Source organism: Malus sylvestris, chromosome 12, assembly GCF_916048215.2.
Source record: "Malus sylvestris chromosome 12, drMalSylv7.2, whole genome shotgun sequence".
In the NCBI taxonomy this organism is placed as follows: domain Eukaryota; kingdom Viridiplantae; phylum Streptophyta; class Magnoliopsida; order Rosales; family Rosaceae; genus Malus; species Malus sylvestris.
Genome location: NC_062271.1, coordinates 26,501,982 through 26,520,628, shown reverse-complemented (window position 1 = coordinate 26,520,628; position 18,647 = coordinate 26,501,982). Strand labels below are relative to the sequence as shown.

The 18,647-nt window shown below is 42.8% G+C and overlaps 2 protein-coding genes and 1 long non-coding RNA gene across 20 annotated transcripts in view; 1 reads left to right on the top strand and 2 right to left on the bottom strand.

Moving 5' to 3' along the window:
* The window catches only part of LOC126594340 (probable LRR receptor-like serine/threonine-protein kinase At1g06840), a 34,768-nt gene extending 17,376 nt beyond the window's left edge, over positions 1-17,392 (bottom strand). The window contains exons 1-18 of one of the 5 annotated variants that reach the window (XM_050260584.1): positions 16,592-16,914; positions 16,363-16,513; positions 16,199-16,270; positions 16,068-16,117; positions 3,376-3,397; positions 3,097-3,240; positions 2,935-3,006; positions 2,745-2,816; positions 2,559-2,633; positions 2,403-2,471; positions 2,227-2,295; positions 1,981-2,052; positions 1,813-1,896; positions 1,589-1,657; positions 987-1,510; positions 622-780; positions 238-521; positions 63-114 (exon numbers count right to left, since the gene is read on the bottom strand). In XM_050260584.1, the coding sequence (XP_050116541.1) occupies positions 63-114; positions 238-521; positions 622-780; positions 987-1,510; positions 1,589-1,657; positions 1,813-1,896; positions 1,981-2,052; positions 2,227-2,295; positions 2,403-2,471; positions 2,559-2,633; positions 2,745-2,816; positions 2,935-3,006; positions 3,097-3,240; positions 3,376-3,397; positions 16,068-16,117; positions 16,199-16,270; positions 16,363-16,513; positions 16,592-16,685 (2,134 nt within the window). In that variant the 5' untranslated portion in view covers positions 16,686-16,914. Of the gene's footprint in view, positions 1-62; positions 115-237; positions 522-621; positions 781-986; positions 1,511-1,588; positions 1,658-1,812; positions 1,897-1,980; positions 2,053-2,226; positions 2,296-2,402; positions 2,472-2,558; positions 2,634-2,744; positions 2,817-2,934; positions 3,007-3,096; positions 3,241-3,375; positions 3,398-16,067; positions 16,118-16,198; positions 16,271-16,362; positions 16,514-16,591; positions 16,915-16,963; positions 17,048-17,294 lie in introns of those variants that run through there. The other 4 variants (XM_050260591.1, XM_050260590.1, XM_050260587.1 and 1 more) reach the window with 4 other exon arrangements.
* Positions 1-18,647, top strand: part of LOC126594349 (general transcription and DNA repair factor IIH subunit TFB5) — a 31,965-nt gene that overhangs the window by 5,929 nt on the left and 7,389 nt on the right. The window lies entirely within an intron of this gene.
* Positions 9,798-10,861, bottom strand: LOC126594351 (uncharacterized). The gene is made up of 3 exons (XR_007613220.1): positions 10,738-10,861; positions 10,471-10,695; positions 9,798-10,302 (listed from the first exon to the last, which is right to left on the bottom strand). It is a non-coding gene; the product is annotated as an uncharacterized LOC126594351 (long non-coding RNA).

The following is an 18,647-nucleotide window of genomic DNA, read 5'->3' as shown; positions in this document are numbered from 1 at the left end:
GATACGCACACATGAATACGATTAGTCATTTAAGAAACTGGGAATGCTGGAAATTTTCGTACCCCAAAGCCAGTCGTGTAAGGTACCATTAGGCATAAACTCGTAAACCAGCATCTGCACAAGCAACAAGAAGATATAATTTGATTAAAGATACAAGCAAATCATAAGAAAAACCAGCTGCAACTTATAGTGCAAGCAACAGCGATGAGTAATTGTTCATGACTGCAAGCTTCATACCTGCTCCCCTTCTTCATCACAATATCCCACCAAAGAGACTAGGTTTCGGTGATGTACCCTTGATAGCAGTTCTATCTCGGTCAAGAACTCCTTTTGGCCCTGTAAGGATCCTTCTTCTGCAAGCTTTATGGCTACAGCTGTGTTATCGGACAAAATGCCTTTGTAAACTTTCCCGTAGCCTCCTCGTCCAAGTTGCATTGAAGTATTGAAATTCTGAGTAGCTACTTGCATTTCTTTGAAAGTGAACGCCTTTACACCGTCAATTCTCATAGAGATCTTTAAGGCTGCAAAGAGCGGTAACGACTTCATTCTACTTTCTAGGATGATAGTCACCGGAATAGCATCTTCAAAATTTGGTCTTATCAATTACAATTAAGAGCTTACATGAATATCTCCGTGATGGTGGTGGGTAACGGTGTTTGACATATCTTTTGGTCACAAGCATGGCTATTGCAGGAATAATGACAACAGCAGCAATGCATCCTACTATAACACCTGCTAAAGCTCTCTTGCTAATGCTCGCCTTTTGCCGCTCAACAATCACTATAACAACGAAACAATAAGTTACTCAACCAAGAATTAGAAACATGTTCTCGTCTTTATGACATGCTATCAAGGCTATCAATTTGTCAAAGTTACTAACACGTAAAAATAAGGGAATCCAATTCCAAGCAAATATAAAAATGCAGCAAAATATCCAGACGACTTTGAAAGATAAAAAATAAAGACGTTTGGGATAGAATACGTACTGTTCGAATAAGGTCCCAGCAGAGTGAAATTGAGAAGCTCATACGGTCCAAAGAAATCAGTTGGAGGAACATCCCATGATGTAAGCGTGCGTCTCAATCGCTGAACCTCACTTGCATTAAATAAATTCAAGTGTGGATTGATGAACATAGGAAAAAACTTCATATGCATCAGCAAACGAGGCCCTTCTTGCCAGACAAATGAATCAATTGATAATTGATAAAGGCTCAGGTTGAGAACACCAGTTAAGTAGATTTCAAAATTGTGTTTATGAGGACCAAAATATGAAAAACTCGGACTTTTTAGACGATATTCAACTCTTAAAGGTGATGCACAAAAGCATGGAACTGGGGAAGATGGGACATATTCGTAGAAGTAGTCTGTTGGACATGCTTCGCTAGGGCAGGTCTTTGGTTGAGTGGAGTTTATCGAGTTTTCAGAGATCTCGTCTCCTCCAGCTTCAGATCGACAGAACTGGCCTATATTTGGTACACTTGCATTCTTGCAGACAGGATTTCCTTCAAGCCTGAGAAATGCTGCTATAAGTAAGAATCTGAAATTATCGAAGTAAAACAAGATGTAATTTTGCTAATAATTTTCATACCTCAAGGTGACATTTGCAGGAGGATTTAGCTCTTCCGATATTTGTGAAAGAAAATTGCGCCGAAGATCACTGCAATAATCGACTAGCATATAAATTCCACTCTAAAATCTTGCTATAATTCATTACAAAATTTAAATCAAAGGTCACTAAAAAGGAAAAGCACTCGAAGAAATCTAATTATTAATTTAAAAGGTTATGGTGCTCTTTCTGCTCGAGGAACATACAGTGCAAATCTAGCTTTTGGACTGAAAGGTATATTCCGCCACATAGCAGGGACAGAACCCGTAATAAAATTGTCGTGGAGCGACCTGTAATAGAATCATTATAAGAATCTGATATAGTGTTCATATACAATCCGAAACAAAAATTTAGGGAAGTAGACAGATGCTTACACTTTCTGAAGAGCTGGAAGATCATAAAAACTCTCAGGAATCGATCCATTAAGGATGTTGTCTGACAGAATGCTGCGATAGTAACGAGTATGTCAACAAGAAAGCTGCTTAAATCAACCATAGTAACTACAGAAAGTGATATCTAATAATTTTCTTGTGCCTCATTCATTTAAATTTAACATACTGATGAACCAAAGCGAAGTAAACATAGAACATGTTACAAGTCTACTCAGGCCAGCAACATACATTGTTGTTATATTGTGAGAAAGTCTGTGTGACGGTATGGATCCAGAAAGTTGATTCCGGCTTAGATCTCTGTGTCATGAAGACAGTAAAAGGTTAGGCAATAGGAGCATGAATGGAAGACTAAATAAACGCATTATGGTGCTGATTGAAGGTCGTTGAACCATATCAATACTTACATATAACTAAGGTTAGCTATCCTGCTAAAGTCAGGAATTTCTCCCTGCAAACTGCAATTCCTAAGACTTCTGCCAATTCCTAATAAACGCAAAATAAAGCATCCCGAGAAGCAGAAATACTGGAATCAAAGAAGGGGAAGTAATAAAAGAACTTACAGTTTTGTTAATCTGAAAAGGTTTCCATAAGAGGCTGGAATCTCAGTCCCCCTGAAGTTGTTGTTATCGCACTGACTGAAAAATGGAAGGAACAACATATATAAAGAAAGATATTATTTCTGTCAACCAAGAAGAAAACAAGTTACTCCAAATTAAAAATGCAGACAGTGTCGGATTATGACATACATGATGCGCGCATTCGGTAACATGGAGAATTCTGGTGGTAGATATCCGGATAAGTTATTACTATCGAACAGCCTGTAAAATTTTGTGTCAAATGTACGCAGTCAGGAATCAGTCAACAAGGATCAATACTGACGACGTCCAAAAACAACACAAGAAAATTATACAAGAACAAGACAATATAAAATCTCACAAGTGAAGAAGATTGGATGCTTTAGAAAGCTCAGGCGGAATTTGACCACTGAAGGAGTTGTTGTTCAAGTGGCTGCGAAGCAAGGTACATGAAGCTGTCAAACATGAGAAATGTAAAACGTAACCTGACTTTAAGTAGTATTTAGCTTGAACATGTACTTACAAATGTTTTAAACTGGCCATGTTAGCAAATGATTTTGGAATTGGACCTGAAATATAGTTCTGATCGACTTGCAGTCTAGTTAATTTTGTAAGATAACCGAGCTCAGGAGGCAAGGAACCAGATAGTTTGTTTCCATTCAAGAGCCTGCATAAAAATGCATCACAACGAAAAGATAATAAATTTTGTACCTTAAAACAGTGATTTATGTTGATATTTCTTTATATGAATAGGGTGGATGTACAAAAATACGTTGACAAAACAACATGAACTCAAACTTACAAGAGTTTCAAGGATGGAATGTGTTTGTACCATACTTGACCAATCCCGAAACTACCGAGCACCGGCCAACGCTATACTGTCAAGGACCCAGAAGAGTTCCCCTCCGACCAGGAGGCCAATCACTACTCGACACGTGTCAAGATTAGAAGCCAATCAGAGCGCAGCACGTGTCAACATCAAGAACCAATCATAACATGACACATGTCAATGTGACAAAGCTACAAGTTTTTCTATAAATAGGGGTCATTCCCCCACAATATTGCCTAATGCCATTTTGTGTTAAATCATTCACAAGAACTCACTAAATTGAGAGCTTGATCCTTTGTACTTGTGTAAGCCCTTCACTACTAATAAGAACTCCTCTACTCCGTGGACGTAGCCAATCTAGGTGAACCACGTACATCCTGTGTTTACTTCTCTGTCTCTATTCATTTACGTACTTATCCTCACTAGTGACCGAAGCAACCAAGCGAAGGTCACAAAACCTGACACTTTCTGTTGTACCAAAGTCTTCGCTGATTTTGTGCATCAACATTTGGCGCCGTCTGTGGGAAACGACACTTATTCCTACTCTCTTCAGCTGTGTCAAGCTGGTTTCTATCATTCGTACACTTTCTTTTGATCAGGCATCCCTCTCCAACATGGGAAGCGAAGGAAGCCACAGCACACAGAATGACACCCCCCTTGCACATAGTGCGAAACAACGAAAGAAGGAAGGAAAACGAGTTCTTCTTCAAGCTAAAGTCGATGAGTTGGAAGCTCAGAACAACAAGATAGCAATGAGGAATGAGGTCCTCCAGGAGCAATATGAGAAGCTCTTCGAGACACTCCACGAAGCTAGGCAAGCTCAGACACGCGAGCTTGTTGCCCCCGTGGAAGTCAACCATCAACTGGGTGCCCTCCAACATGGAGGGTCACATGCATTCGACATAGATATCCCTGATAGGGAACAGATTACCCCTCGACTTGATAATCAACATGAGGCTTCTCTTAACCCAGTTGCTTCGACCCGAACCATGAGAAGTGGAGGGAGACACATCTTTGCTGAAGGGGCAGAAGGATCGAAAGCCGTCTTTCGCGATTGTCGGGATTTCCTGAAGCAACGTCGAGAGAATTCCATCCATATAAGCTCAAAGATCAATGACCCAAGGATTTCTGAGAGACTCGGTCCCCTGCCACGGCCCGAGCCGACCACCAATTTGGGGAAGGGGCAACAAGTCCTAGAGAGACATGAGGGTACAGGGGACTCAGAGGTGTTCCGACAGACATACCCTGGAAGCCAGTACAACGAGTCCAGGGAAAAATCACATGCCCTTGATCAAACCTTCCTAATTCCAAGAGGAGATGGAGATTTACGAAAGAAAGCTCCAGTGGCACATAACTCCGCTCAGGACCCCCTTGTCCTACAACTTATTGAGGAAGTAAACAAGTTGAAGGCTGAACGTCAGGCTGAAATACCTGACTGGAACCAACCCAGGCCTGGCCCTCTTACAAGGAGGATCCTCAACACCCCCCTTCAAGCAAAGACAAAGCAAAAGCTTGGCTTGCAACTTTATACTGGAAAAGAGGACCCGATTGAGCACCTTAACCTCTTTGAGTCCACCATGGCATACCGGATGCACACCGACGAAGAGCGATGTCTTCTCTTCCCCTCCACCCTCTCTGGCGGAGCTCTAAATTGGTATTGTCGTCTTACACCTGAGACGGTAGACTCATTTGAGGAATTGAGGAAACTATTTGTTTCCCAACACATTTTCCAAACCGATCGCTTGCACTCTGCAGATGACCTGTACACTATCCGCCAGAAGCCAGACGAGTCATTACGTATGTATGCTGGCCGCTTCAGCCATGAATACTCCCGGTGTGCCGAGGCAGACGACAAGACTGCCCTCAAAGCCTTCACGGCAGGCCTACGTGATTGTTTCTTTAAATACATGATCAATGCCAATACTTGGAAGACTTACTCTGAGGTGATGGCGCAGGCTTATAACCATGCCTCCGCCGAGGCAAAGACATATCAGGAGAAACCCCCTACAATCATCCTTTATCAACAAGTGGGAGGTGGAAGCCATACTCACCTAAATGAGAAGACCTCGACTTTCCAAACAGCAGTGGCACCTCCCCATGCCTTGCATAATGCTTCGCCGAAACAACAGACATATCAATTTCAAGGCAAGAGGAAGGATTTCCATCCTCACCACTCTCATTTCAGTAAAAAGAGTAAGGGACACTATCCCGATAACCAAGGGTATCGCCACAATAACGCTCGCCCCCAGGCAGTCAATGCAGTGGGTCAAACCCGCGTCAAGATACCCCCTACCCCAAGGTATGAGACATACACGCCCTTGAATGCCACATGCGCGGCCATTTACCCCAGCATAGCTCACCTGATACCAAAGCCAAAGCCGAGGCACCCAGATTACACCCCCCCGAATAACGCGGGCATGTTTTGTTGCTACCATGAGCATAACGGCCATGATAGCGAGAAATGTATCATCCTCCGTGATCGTATTGAAGCTTTGGCACGAGAAGGAAAAATTGATCAATTCCTCCTTCACCCTCAAAGGGATAACCGTAACCAACGCCAGGTGAATGTCATATATTCCATAAGCGGCGGCACACCCATATCTGAATCTTCCAATAGGGCCATGAAAAACAGTGAACGAATTCTGAGGCCTGGTCACCAAGTGTTTCACGTGGAAGACATCAGGGGAGGGAAGTATCAAAAGCCTAACTGGGATCCGATATGTTTCTACCCTGAGGAAGAAAGAGGCATCATCTACCCTCATAACGACCCATTGATCGTGGAGGCTCACATAGCCAACTTTGATGTTCGACGAATCCTCGTAGACACAGGGGCTTCGGTCAATATCATGTTTGCCGAAGCTTTCAGGGCACTCAGTGTAGCTGAACACTTGCTCGATCGCTCAATTTCTCATCTGATAAGCTTCTCCGGTGATATCGTGCAACCCTTAGGGAGCATACATTTACCCTTTACTATTGGTACAGGCCCTTACACGGCTACCATTACCACTAACTTCCTAGTGGTTGACTGCCCAACGGCATACAATGTCATCTTTGGGCGCACAGGCATCAATGATCTCAAGGCTATGGTATCCACGCATATGCTGTTGATGAAATTTCCAACCCCCCATGGCAACGGCTACATCAGAGGAGATCAGCTTAGTGCACGATCATGTTACAACACTTCAGTTAAGCAACAACACTTGCCCGGACCCAAGGAAACCCTGTCTGTACATGACCAAGTCACAAAGACCAGCCTAGATGAAGCGAACTTGGATCTTCCTGATAGCAACAATCAACCCGATGATCCTCGAGATGACTCTTTCACCCAGCAAGCCCAACCTGCTGAAGAGTTGGAGAAGGTACCTATCTCAAGAGATTATCCAGATCGCATGGTGAAGATTGGCACCACATTGTCACCACCCCTTCGGTTAGCATTGATATCTTTTTTTTGAAAGAGAACACTGAAGTCTTCGCCTGGTCATACGAGGACATGCCAGACATCTCTCCCGATGTCATCTGTCGTCGTTTGAGTATTGACCCCAAGATCAAGCCGGTGAGACAGAAGCGAAGATCTTATGACGCTGAACGATACGAGGCAATGAAAGCAGAAGTTGAAAAACTCAAAGGCATATGCTTTGTCCGCGAAGTCAATTACCCGACATGGGTAGCAAATGTGGTCCTTGTTAAGAAAAATCCGACCAAAGAAAGTCTTTTGCTTCAAAAGGTCTTGTGGAGAATGTGTGTTGACTACACCGACCTAAACAAAGGGTGTCCGAAAGATAGCTTCCCTCTTCCTCTTATTGACAGACTTATAGACTCTACGGCCGGGTGTGAACTCCTGAGCTTCATGGATGCTTACTCAGGATACAACCAAATCCTCATGAACCCTTCGGATCAAGAACACACAGCCTTCACTACCGACAGAGGACTATACTGCTACAAAGTCATGCCTTTCGGCCTAAAGAATGCAGGAGCGACTTATCAGAGACTAGTCAACTCAATGTTCGCCGAGCAGATTGGGAAGAGCATGGAAGTTTACGTTGATGATATGTTAGTCAAGAGCAAACATGCTGACCAACACATCACCAACCTATATGAAACTTTCACTATTTTGAAGAGGTATCGAATGAGGTTAAACCCCAACAAATGTGCCTTCGGCGTAGGCTCTGGCAAATTCTTAGGTTTCATGATTAGCCAACGAGGCATTGAAGCTAATCCCGAGAAGATCAAAGCAATTCTCGACATGAAGGAACCGGTAACTTCAAAGGACATCCAGAGCCTTACTGGCAAGGTGGCAGCCTTAACCAGGTTCATTTCTAAGGCCACAGACAAATGTGCTCCCTTTTTTAAAGCACTTAAGGGAAGTAGGAAGTACATTACATGGACTGATGAATGTGCCGAGGCATTCAAAAACCTCAAGGAGTACATGAGTAAAGCCCCTCTACTCTCCAAGCCCGAGGTAGGAGACATTCTCATTATCTACCTATCGGTATCAGCTTCAGCCGTAAGTTCCGTTCTCATTCGAAAGGATGGGAATATTGAGCGACCTGTCTACTACGCTAGCAAAGCCTTACAAGATGCGGAGACACGGTACTCTAACATTGAGAAATTGGCTCTGGCATTGGTCATGTCTGCTCGAAAACTCCGCCCTTACTTCCAAGCGCACTCCATCATCGTGCTTACCAATTATCCTCTTCGACAGATACTCCAAAGTCCTGACACTTCAGGGCGAATGATCAAATGGGCAATAGCGTTGGGTGAGTTTGACATCTCCTACCAACCAAAGCCAGCTGAGAAGGGCCAAGCAGTAGCAGATTTCATCGCCGACTTCACATATCCTGTTGACATTGCTTCTACACCTGAAGCAGTAGCTTCATTACCATCGGAAGCTCAGAAAGTAGAATCAACGACCTCAGCATGGAGTCTGTATGTTGATGGCTCATCCAACCAACAGGGCTGTGGAGCGGGACTAGTCTTGACTACGCCCGACAAAGTAGCAATGGAGTATGCTCTTCGTTTCAAATTCAAGGCATCAAACAATGAGGCCGAGTATGAAGCCCTTCTAGCAGGATTACGTTTGGCCAAACACCTCGGGGTTAAACAAATTGATATTTTCAGTGACTCCCAATTAGTGGTCAACCAGGTTACCAACAACTTTGATGCTAAGGACAGCTCCATGGCAGCATATCTTGCGCAAACACAACTTTTGCTCAAGCACTTCCACTACCAGATCACCCAAGTTCCTCGAGCGGCAAACAGTCATGCAGACGCCCTGGCTCGCCTCGCCTCAGCTGTGGAAGACAAGATTGGAAGAAAAATTCATGTCGAACTGTTGGCAACACCAAGCACCATGGCCGCAGAAGTATGCAACTTACAACGGGGGGATAGTTGGATCACCCCGATCTATAATTTCCTTGCTCATGGCACCCTCCCAAATGATAAAGTCCAGGCTAAGCAAATTCGATACAAGTCTACCCGCTACCTGATCATCAATGATCAACTCTATAAGCGAGGTTTTAGCCTGCCATACTTAAGGTGTCTTACGCCTGCCGAGACGGAAATCGTCCTTCGGGAAATACATGAGGGAGTCTGTGGAGATCATGCTGGATCTCGGTCCCTAGCACACAAGACTTTTCGCCAAGGATATTACTGGCCAACACTCCACCAGGATGCCATCAAAGTATCCCGCTCATGTGACAAATGTCAACGATATGCGGCTATTCCTCATTCCCCTCCAGAGCCTCTTACTCCTATGATCAGCCCTTGGCCCTTCGCCCAGTGGGGACTTGATTTGATCGGCCCAATGCCGGCAGGGAAGGGCAAAGTCTGTTACGCAGTCGTTGCAGTGGACTACTTCACAAAGTGGGCCGAAGTAGAACCCTTGGCAACCATTACTGAGGCAAAGATAGAAGACTTCGTGTGGAAGAACATCCTTTGTAGATTCGGCATTCCCAATGCGATAGTCACTGACAATGGGCGACAGTTTGACAACAAGAAGTTCAGGTTGTTCTGCTCTAAGTTCAACATCAACTTATGCTTTGCCTCTCCAGCTCATCCCCAGTCTAATGGACAAGTTGAGGCCATCAACAAAATAATCAAGCGCACTTTGAAAACCAGCTTGGACAAAGCTAAAGGCTGTTGGCCAGAATTTGTACCCCAAGTTCTTTGGTCATATCGCACTTCATATCGGACTTCAACAGGAGAAACTCCATTCTCACTTGCCTTTGGCACAGAGGCGGTTGTCCCTGTTGAGCTCGAGCAAGCAACATTCCGAGTCCAGAACTACATTCAAAGTGAAAATGACAAACAACTCACCCTCAACTTGGATTTAGTCGAGGAACACAGAAACCAAGCTCACTTGAGGAATGTCGCCTACAAGCAGCGCATCTCCAACTATTATGACTCTAGGGTCAAGCCTCGTTCTTTCAAAATAGGAGACTGGGTCTTAAAGAAAAGATTACTCTGCGACAGAGTCCCGAGTGAAGGCACACTTAGTCCAAACTGGGATGGACCGTATGAAGTCATTGGCATCAGTCGCCCTGGCTCTTACACACTTAGAAGCTCCGATGGCAAGACCCTTGGCCATCCATGGAACGCTGATCACTTGAAGTACTACTACAAATAGACTCACGATGTACAAGTGTTGAGCTATAGCCGTTCGGCATCCTATGTAATGAAGGCCATTTGGCAATGAATTCAATAAAGAGGTAATTTAGCCAACTCAGCCCTCACTCTTTTACATTCATAGCAAGCGATGCCGGAACCCTTCTCAATCAGAAAGCAATCTGTCTTCCACAGTCACTACAAAACAAGCAAATGAAGACCGTGTCAAGCGCCAAAAAAAAAAAAAAAAAAAAAAAAAACAACTTCATCCAAAAAGCTTCACCCGAAAAGCTTCACCTAAAAAGCTTCACCCACAAAGCTTCACCTAAAAAGCTTCACCCAACAAGCTTCACCCGAAAAGCTTCACCTAAAAAGCTTCACCCAAAAAGCTTCACCCGAAAAGCTTCACCCAAAAAGCTTCACCATCAAAGCTTCACCTAAAAAGCTTCACCCGAAAAGCTTCACCTCCAAAGCTTCACCCACAAAGCTTCACCTAAAAAGCTTCACCCAAAAAGCTTCACCATCAAAGCTTCACCTAAAAAGCTTCACCCAAAAAGCTTCACCTAAAAAGCTTCACCCACAAAGCTTCACCATCAAAGCTTCACCTAAAAAAGCTTCACCCAAAAAGCTTCACCCGAAAAGCTTCACCTAAAAAGCTTCACCCAAAAAGCTTCACCCGAAAAGCTTCACCTAAAAAGCTTCACCCAAAAAGCTTCACCCGAAAAGCTTCACCTAAAAAGCTTCACCCACAAAGCTTCACCTAAAAAGCTTCACCCAACAAGCTTCACCCGAAAAGCTTCACCTCCAAAGCTTCACCCACAAAGCTTCAACACCAAAGCTTCACCTACAAAGCTTCAACACAAAACCTTGCTCCAAATAAACAAATTTTGTTCAAAAAACCCAAGATGCCCTTGAACTTGTACAAAAACACTTGGGTAAACATAAACATTTTTTGTTTTACACCCACAAGGACCCAAAATTTTCCTTCTTATTTATTCACTTATATATGTTCCCAAACATATTATAATAGATCCAACAACAAGCCAAAGTCCCAAATTTCATAATGGACAAAAGTACAAGCAATTCATCAATAATGAAGGTGCTACAAAAATTGGAATCTGCCCCAAAATAGAAATCCAACCCAAGAGACTTTTTCTCTCTCTCCCTCTTCCGCCTCCTTTCATCTATCAAATTTCTGCAACCTCTGCTCTTCTCCAATGGAGCTGAATTTTGGACACTCTATAGTTCTTGAGCATATGAACAACTTTCAAGAAGGAACCATTTCTGTTTGAGCGACGGAAATTAAAGTGTTGAAGCTCCAAACATGATAGTCGGCTTCTTGCAGATTTCGAAGCTGTTGTGATGTTTCGAAGATCTGGAAATATTTAACCGTTAGTTCATCCTGAATGTTTGATATGTTATGAAAGAGTCGATGAGGAACAACTTCAATGAAGAAAGCATACCGATCTGAACAAGAGAAAATGGAGTTTCGAAGCTCACAACAAATCTGACGGGTTGACAGACAAATAATAACCAGTCATTCATCATACCTGAATTTCTTGAGTTATACAGCTCCGAGGGATCTCAAATTTGGATATGTTGTAGTTCACAAGCTGAGGAACAACTTCAATGAAGAAAGCATACCGATCTGAACAAGAGAAAATGGAGTTTCGAAGCTCACAACAAATCTGACGGGTTGACAGAAAAATAATAACCAGTCATTCATCATACCTGAGTTTCTTGAGTTATACAGCTCCGAGGGATCTCAAATTTGGATATGTTGTAGTTCACAAGCTGAGGAACAACTTCAATGAAGAAAGCATGCTGATCTGAGCAAGAGAAAATAGAGTTTCAAAGCTCACAACAAATCTGACGGGTTGACAGACAAATGATAAACAGTCACTCATCATACCTGGATTTCTGGAGTTGTACTGCTCTGATGGCTCTCCAATTTGGATATGTTGTAGTTAAGGAATTAACGAACAACTTTCATGAAGACAACTTTGTGATTCGACCTACAGATGATGGTGTTATGTTGAAAAACAATTCCGGTTGTTAGGGGAAATGAAAAACAATTCCACCAAAGAAACATCATTATGATGTTTCATCATTATGGTGTTTTCATCATTATGATGCTTTCATCATTGTGATGCTTCCATCATTGTGATGCTTCCATTATGATGTTAATGCACCAACGGTTACACCTTCTGCAATTCCACTTATTCGGGCCTAGCAACCTTCATCAACAAAATCTATGAAGAAAAAGTCCGGGGCTACCACTTAGAAAACAAAAGAATGAAGTTTTGGTACTTACGACATGGACTATTAGCAAGACACCTCATTCGTCAACTCCCTCGACTAGAGACTTGGGGGACTCCCACCATATGCTACTACGCCTTGGTACTCAAAAGTTCGTGACTACTCAGTGACTTGGATTTTTCAAGTCTCCAACCGAGAAGTTTTCCTCACTCGGGAAATTAAGGGAACACTACCTCAAACTACATGCTTCACTCACAAAGCTTCAACAATACAGGTTTCAACAAAAGCAAAAATTCAAAGAACTTTATGAAGAAGGCTTTGGTGTATTTAACACAATATGTTGAAATGAAGCAAAGCTTATTTATTAATATTTTCGATAAGCCACAAATATGTACATATACATGAGTCAAAATAAACAAACAAAAGGGAGCCTTCACAAAGGTTGCTTAGGGGAAGTCTCAGCAGTCGGTAGAGCCCCAGAAAGAGAAAGCACCGGAGGGTGGTTATCCGGAGCCTCAGTACTTGACAAAACCCCAGAAGGAGGAGGCATTGGAGGTTCATCATTTGAAGCTTCATTACCAGGTACAGCCCCAGAGGACGAAGGCAATAAATGCCTTTGGAACAAACCCACAAACCGCTGATGATCAAGTAAAACCTTACCATCAGATTCCTTCATCTGGTCAAGCTTCCTCTTCATGTTTGTAGCATAGTCATGGGCGAGCCGGTGCAACTGCTTATTTTCATGCTTGAGCCCTCTAATCTCCTGTTTGAGACTCATCACTTCAGCAGCCAATGATTCAACTTGGCGGGTTCTAGCAAATAGGCGTTGGGCCATATTAGACACAGAACCTGCACACTGAACACTAAGAGCCAGAGAGTCCTTAACAGCCAACTCATCAGACCGTTTGGAAAGTAGTCTGTTATCTTTGGGAGTGAGAAGGTTCCTGGCCACCACTGCAGCGGTCATATCATTCTTCATCACAGAATCCCCAACGGTAAGAGGACCAGTAGGGGATATGAAGGATGGGCGCCATATGTTGTCTGGAGAAGGCGTGGCTGTCTCTTCTCCAAGGTTCAAGTCAAAACGACGGTCGGAGGGTCCAGACATTTTCAAATGTGTTGAAGAAGGAAGAGGTCAGACAAATCAAGATCTTAGAAGTGCAAGAAATGAGCTTCTACTGGTAGAGATTCAAGTGTGCTGTGGAACTTAATGCCAGCCTCTATAAAAATCTGCACTCGACGGAGCTTCAGAAATCGAAGAGGCGTTTGCTTTCTCAAAAGCTGGGCTGCTCAGAGACCACGAGGGCCGATCTCAGAAATCGAAGAGGCGAATGCTTTCTCAAAAGCTGGGCTGCTTAGAGACCACGAGGGCCGATCTCAGAAATCGAAGAAGCACCTGCTTTTGCAGCCTCGTCAGCACCTGTCACATGCACAATCAGCTTTGCGGAAATTACGGGCAATCTGTCGAAGATTTCTGGTGAAGTAGAAAGCACGTGAATCTTACTGATCAATCACCGCTCTCCATATGCACCATCAACTCCTCGGGTACCACATATAACTTTGTCAAAGATCTCTGACAAAGTTTAGGCACGAGAATTTCGAAGTGCCAGCTACCCTACTATTACCCATAAGGGTAAAGGAACAGCACCACTGCTTGACAACTGGAAAGTCCCTATGTGTGTCGACCTCCGTGTTTTGTGGCAAGACAGGTTGGCAAGAACGACCAACCTTTACTCACATTCGAGAAAAGACTCCCAACATAATTACTTTCTCAAAAACCGGAGTAGCACCGCTTTCCGAATCTCGAGAGTCAGATCCTCGACGGGATTGCTTGTTCGAAAACCGAAGAGGCACAACTCTCAGAACTTCGAGAGCCAGATTTCCTTAGATAAAGCTTGTCTGTAATCTCCACACGTAATATTAGCTTTCCAGATACCACATACCACTTTTTCAAAGTGCTCTGACAAAATTAAAACACGTGAAGCTGGCAGCTCCCACTACATTGCTGTGACCAAGAAGGGTAAAGGAATAGCATTACTACTTGTTATTGGGAAATCCCTATATACATTGACCTCCCTCCTCAACGGACAGGCAAACCTGCAAAAATGCTCAACCCTTTCTCACATTCGAAAAGGCACCCTCAACATAACCTCTCGAAATACTCAGCTTTATTTCCCCCCGATAATACCTCAGCAAATAAGCCACACCAAGAACAAGAGTATCTCATATCATCAGGGTCGAAAGCAAGAGTATCCCATATCATGCTTTCTCCCTGTCTTTGTCTTTGTCCTTGTCCACACCTGCAGGACAAGGAGAAAGAGAGCAGTCAGTCGGAACCTGAAATCAAACCTCCAATTTGGAACTGACTGCCTGGAGCCTTTGCCTGGTTGCTTACTTAGCATTGCTCTCGAGTACTCATCCTCAACTGCTGTCAAGGTCACGAATTCCACCGACAAATACCTCATGACAGTTGATCAGATATTGGCTCTTTACACTGAAGCTGCCAAGCGTGGATGAGTCACTATGAAGGAATGTTCTGAAGGACCATTTAAATGCAAAGGTTGCACACCACTTCTGCCATGCAAAAGATTGAAGCAGAAGGTTCAACGGTGAGCTGAAACAGATCACTACAGCACGACACCTTTCCATACCACATTCATTATTCCGTCAACAGCAAAAGTATCCCATATCATCAAGGTCGAACGTACTCTAGATTTGATGGACTTGTTTTGACCCTCAAATTTTTGAGTCGGCCTTATACTCTGAAGGGCACCAGAAAACCCTCCAGCACAGTTCAAGAATAAGCCTGTGGAAAGTTACTTCTTCAAAAGCAAAAGTATCTCATATCATCTCTTATCCATTTGCTTCTCCTTATCCTGGCAGTTGAATGAGAGACAAGGAGAATGAGAACAATCAACCGGAAGCCGACGTCAAACCTCTGATCCTGGGTTGCTTACTTGGAAGTTTGACTGCTTACCTTGTCTGTCACCTCTTTCGGCAGATCTCCTAGCTCGGCGACTTGGGGGACTCCTACTATAGGGTTTGTATCACACTTGACTAAGCCCGAAACTACAACTAAGCTTCAAGTGAAATTGATACATTACCTTGTGCGTCAACATCAGCTAAGTACACCATTCCCGGATGGAGGAAAGGTACTTCCAGAGAAGGGCAGATGAAGATCAGACCACACTTCGGTACTTAGAAGTTTCGTGATTACTCAAGGGATTGGATCTTGCAAGTCCCCAACCGAGGAGTTTCCCTCACTCGGGAACTTAGGGGAGCACTGTTTGTACCATACTTGACCAATCCCGAAACTACCGAGCACCGGCCAACGCTATACTGTCAAGGACCCAGAAGAGTTCCCCTCCGACCAGGAGGCCAATCACTACTCGACACGTGTCAAGATTAGAAGCCAATCAGAGCGCAGCACGTGTCAACATCAAGAACCAATCATAACATGACACATGTCAATGTGACAAAGCTACAAGTTTTTCTATAAATAGGGGTCATTCCCCCACAATATTGCCTAATGCCATTTTGTGTTAAATCATTCACAAGAACTCACTAAATTGAGAGCTTGATCCTTTGTACTTGTGTAAGCCCTTCACTACTAATAAGAACTCCTCTACTCCGTGGACGTAGCCAATCTAGGTGAACCACGTACATCCTGTGTTTACTTCTCTGTCTCTATTCATTTACGTACTTATCCTCACTAGTGACCGAAGCAACCAAGCGAAGGTCACAAAACCTGACACTTTCTGTTGTACCAAAGTCTTCGCTGATTTTGTGCATCAACAGAATGTTTCCGATCTCCTTCGGTATAGTTCCACTTAATTCATTCCACATGAAATCTCTGGCAGCAAAGAGGAAATATAAATGTCATCTAATTAGAAAATACTAAACGATAATCCGAAGAAACTGTACAAAAACTCACAATATGTGAAGTTGGGATAGTTGGCCAAGCTCGGGTGCTAAAGTTCCTGAGAGATTCATATTCAGCAGTCGGCTGCATCAAATTACGATTATGAATAAAATTCAGTGACAGACAGCACTTACGTTATTTAAAAGCGATAGAGCAGTATGAAAACAAATACATACAGTTCCAGGAGGTGCAAGTATCCATCATCCCCAACAGCATCAAAACAGAAAACTCCGGTCCAATGAGAGTCGCAAGGATCCCCATCGTCCCAATTCCTTAGATGATTCTTAGGATCAATTAATCTGCTCTTGACTGCTCCCAGTACATTGACTGCAGAAGGGCACAAACCATAAGTTATACTCTTCAATCTCATCGTATAAAGCAGCAAGGATTGAGCCAAAACTTCACCTTCTGAAGGATTTGTAACTTGTGCAACGGCAAACAGCACGAAGCAAGAACACAGGAGAGCAACGACACATCCAGAAGCTCTCAGCTTTAGCATTCTCACACCCTATGGAACCAACCCAAATGAGCAATATCCAACAACTATTCAAATTTCAAGCTACAAATTACCTTAAATCTCAGCTTTCTTTCTCACAAGAAGCAAACTAGAACATGCAACAGAATTATAGAACAAGATATAAATAGGTAAGGAAACTGCTAATAGTGGCACGCTCGTAATATCTAATCTCTCTGCCTGTTCCAGTGGCTAGTGCGCTTTCGGGTAAATAAAACAGTTACAAAATACCTCTCAACTTCTAACAAACATGTAACTGCAACCTACAAATTACCTAAAAATCTAAACTTCCTTTCGTAAGAAGTAAACTAGAACAACATGCAACAGAACAATATAAGAAGGGATAAGGAAACTGTTAGTAGTGGCACGCTCGCAATTTCGGGCAGACAAAAACAGTAAAAACTTTCGTGTCGATTTCAAAAGAAAAATCATACCTGCCAGCGTAGTGGTGGGCTTTGAGACTTTGCGACTTATGAGTTAACTTATGAGACAGGTACTTAGTAGGGACAGGAACACAGTTCCAAAATCGAAGTCAATTCAATCGGAAGGATGGTAAGGACGAAGACGATGAAGTCCTGAAACATCATTGTCGACAAGGTAAGCCTTACCATGAGTTCCAACACTGAATTATGGTTCCGTGGATTGTCAGTTAGTTGGAATAAGCATTGGTGTTTTGTTTTGTTTGATGCCTTTTTAGTCCAAAGTTTTTTAAGTGCAAGAGATCGAATGAAGATACTTCGAGATACGGCGTCTGGCTTTGTCTCAGAGCTAGTGGATGTGAAGGCAAAGGTTGTTAACGTTTGGGAGACGACTTCTCTGTACCTCCATTACGTTGACCTAAGATTTCCACGAACCTTCGTTTTAGTGCTGTTGTTGGTCACATATCCAACTGATCACTTGATCACATACTTTGTTTATCATTTTTTTTTGTGCTTACATGTTAAACGAAATGATTTATGCACACTTTTTTCTCCTTTTTGATATTGTTTGTTTATTTTGGTTTGATTCTTCTTTGTTTTGTTCAATCCAAATACTAGAAAGTGGAGAAGAATAAGGGTGTGCACGAGGGGAAAAAAATATGTAGAAATCATTGTCGTAAGAGGAGAAAGAAAATGGTGTGTTTAGCTGCTTTGGACGAGTGATATTAGGAAGCAGAGAGTTGAATAAAAATTCAGATCGATAAGCAAATTTTAAATCACTTGAATTTTAAGTTTCTTTCCGTCGGTGCTCATAAACATTGAAAATTGGATGTGCTTTGTGACTGAGTGGCCTCAGTGTTGACTTAGTTCAAATTGCTTGGCTAAAAGCATGCAAATTGCTTTGGTTAAAAGCACTTCATGACAATTAAAAAAGTTTTTGGTTACATTTGGTTTCTAGAATTGGATTCAAAAGTGCTCATCGACTTTAACAAGTGCTTCTTCGGTGTGGCTCTAATGAAAACATTTCTAATTAAAGCGTTTATCAGCAAAAGTACTTAAAGCAGTAGCCTAAATTACCTTTCATCCAAGATACCTAATATAGTTGTCGATATAAGATACAGTTATCGTGTCATTCCAAATAATGTGAAGTTTCTCTCAAGTAGTCCTCAGCTCCATGATGTCATTGATTCAACATGCAATTTAAAATCACATCATGATGTCATTGATTCAACATGCAATTTAAAATCACATCCACTCCAATTATCTCTCTTAGAAATTTCCTTTCATTGGTTCCAGTCACATAAATGTCCCCTAATGCTTTGCTTACAGTCCACACACGTATTTTCAAGCCGGTAGCGTTTCTAAATCAAATGTTGACATTTTTAAGTTTTTTATTGATAAAATACATTTAAATAAACACCCAAACGAAAACAAATGATGTGGATGGCTCCACTGTTTGCACATGCAACCGCCCTCCCCAAATAAATCTTGAAAATTTCTGTTGTCCTTTTTAATGTGCCGAAAATAC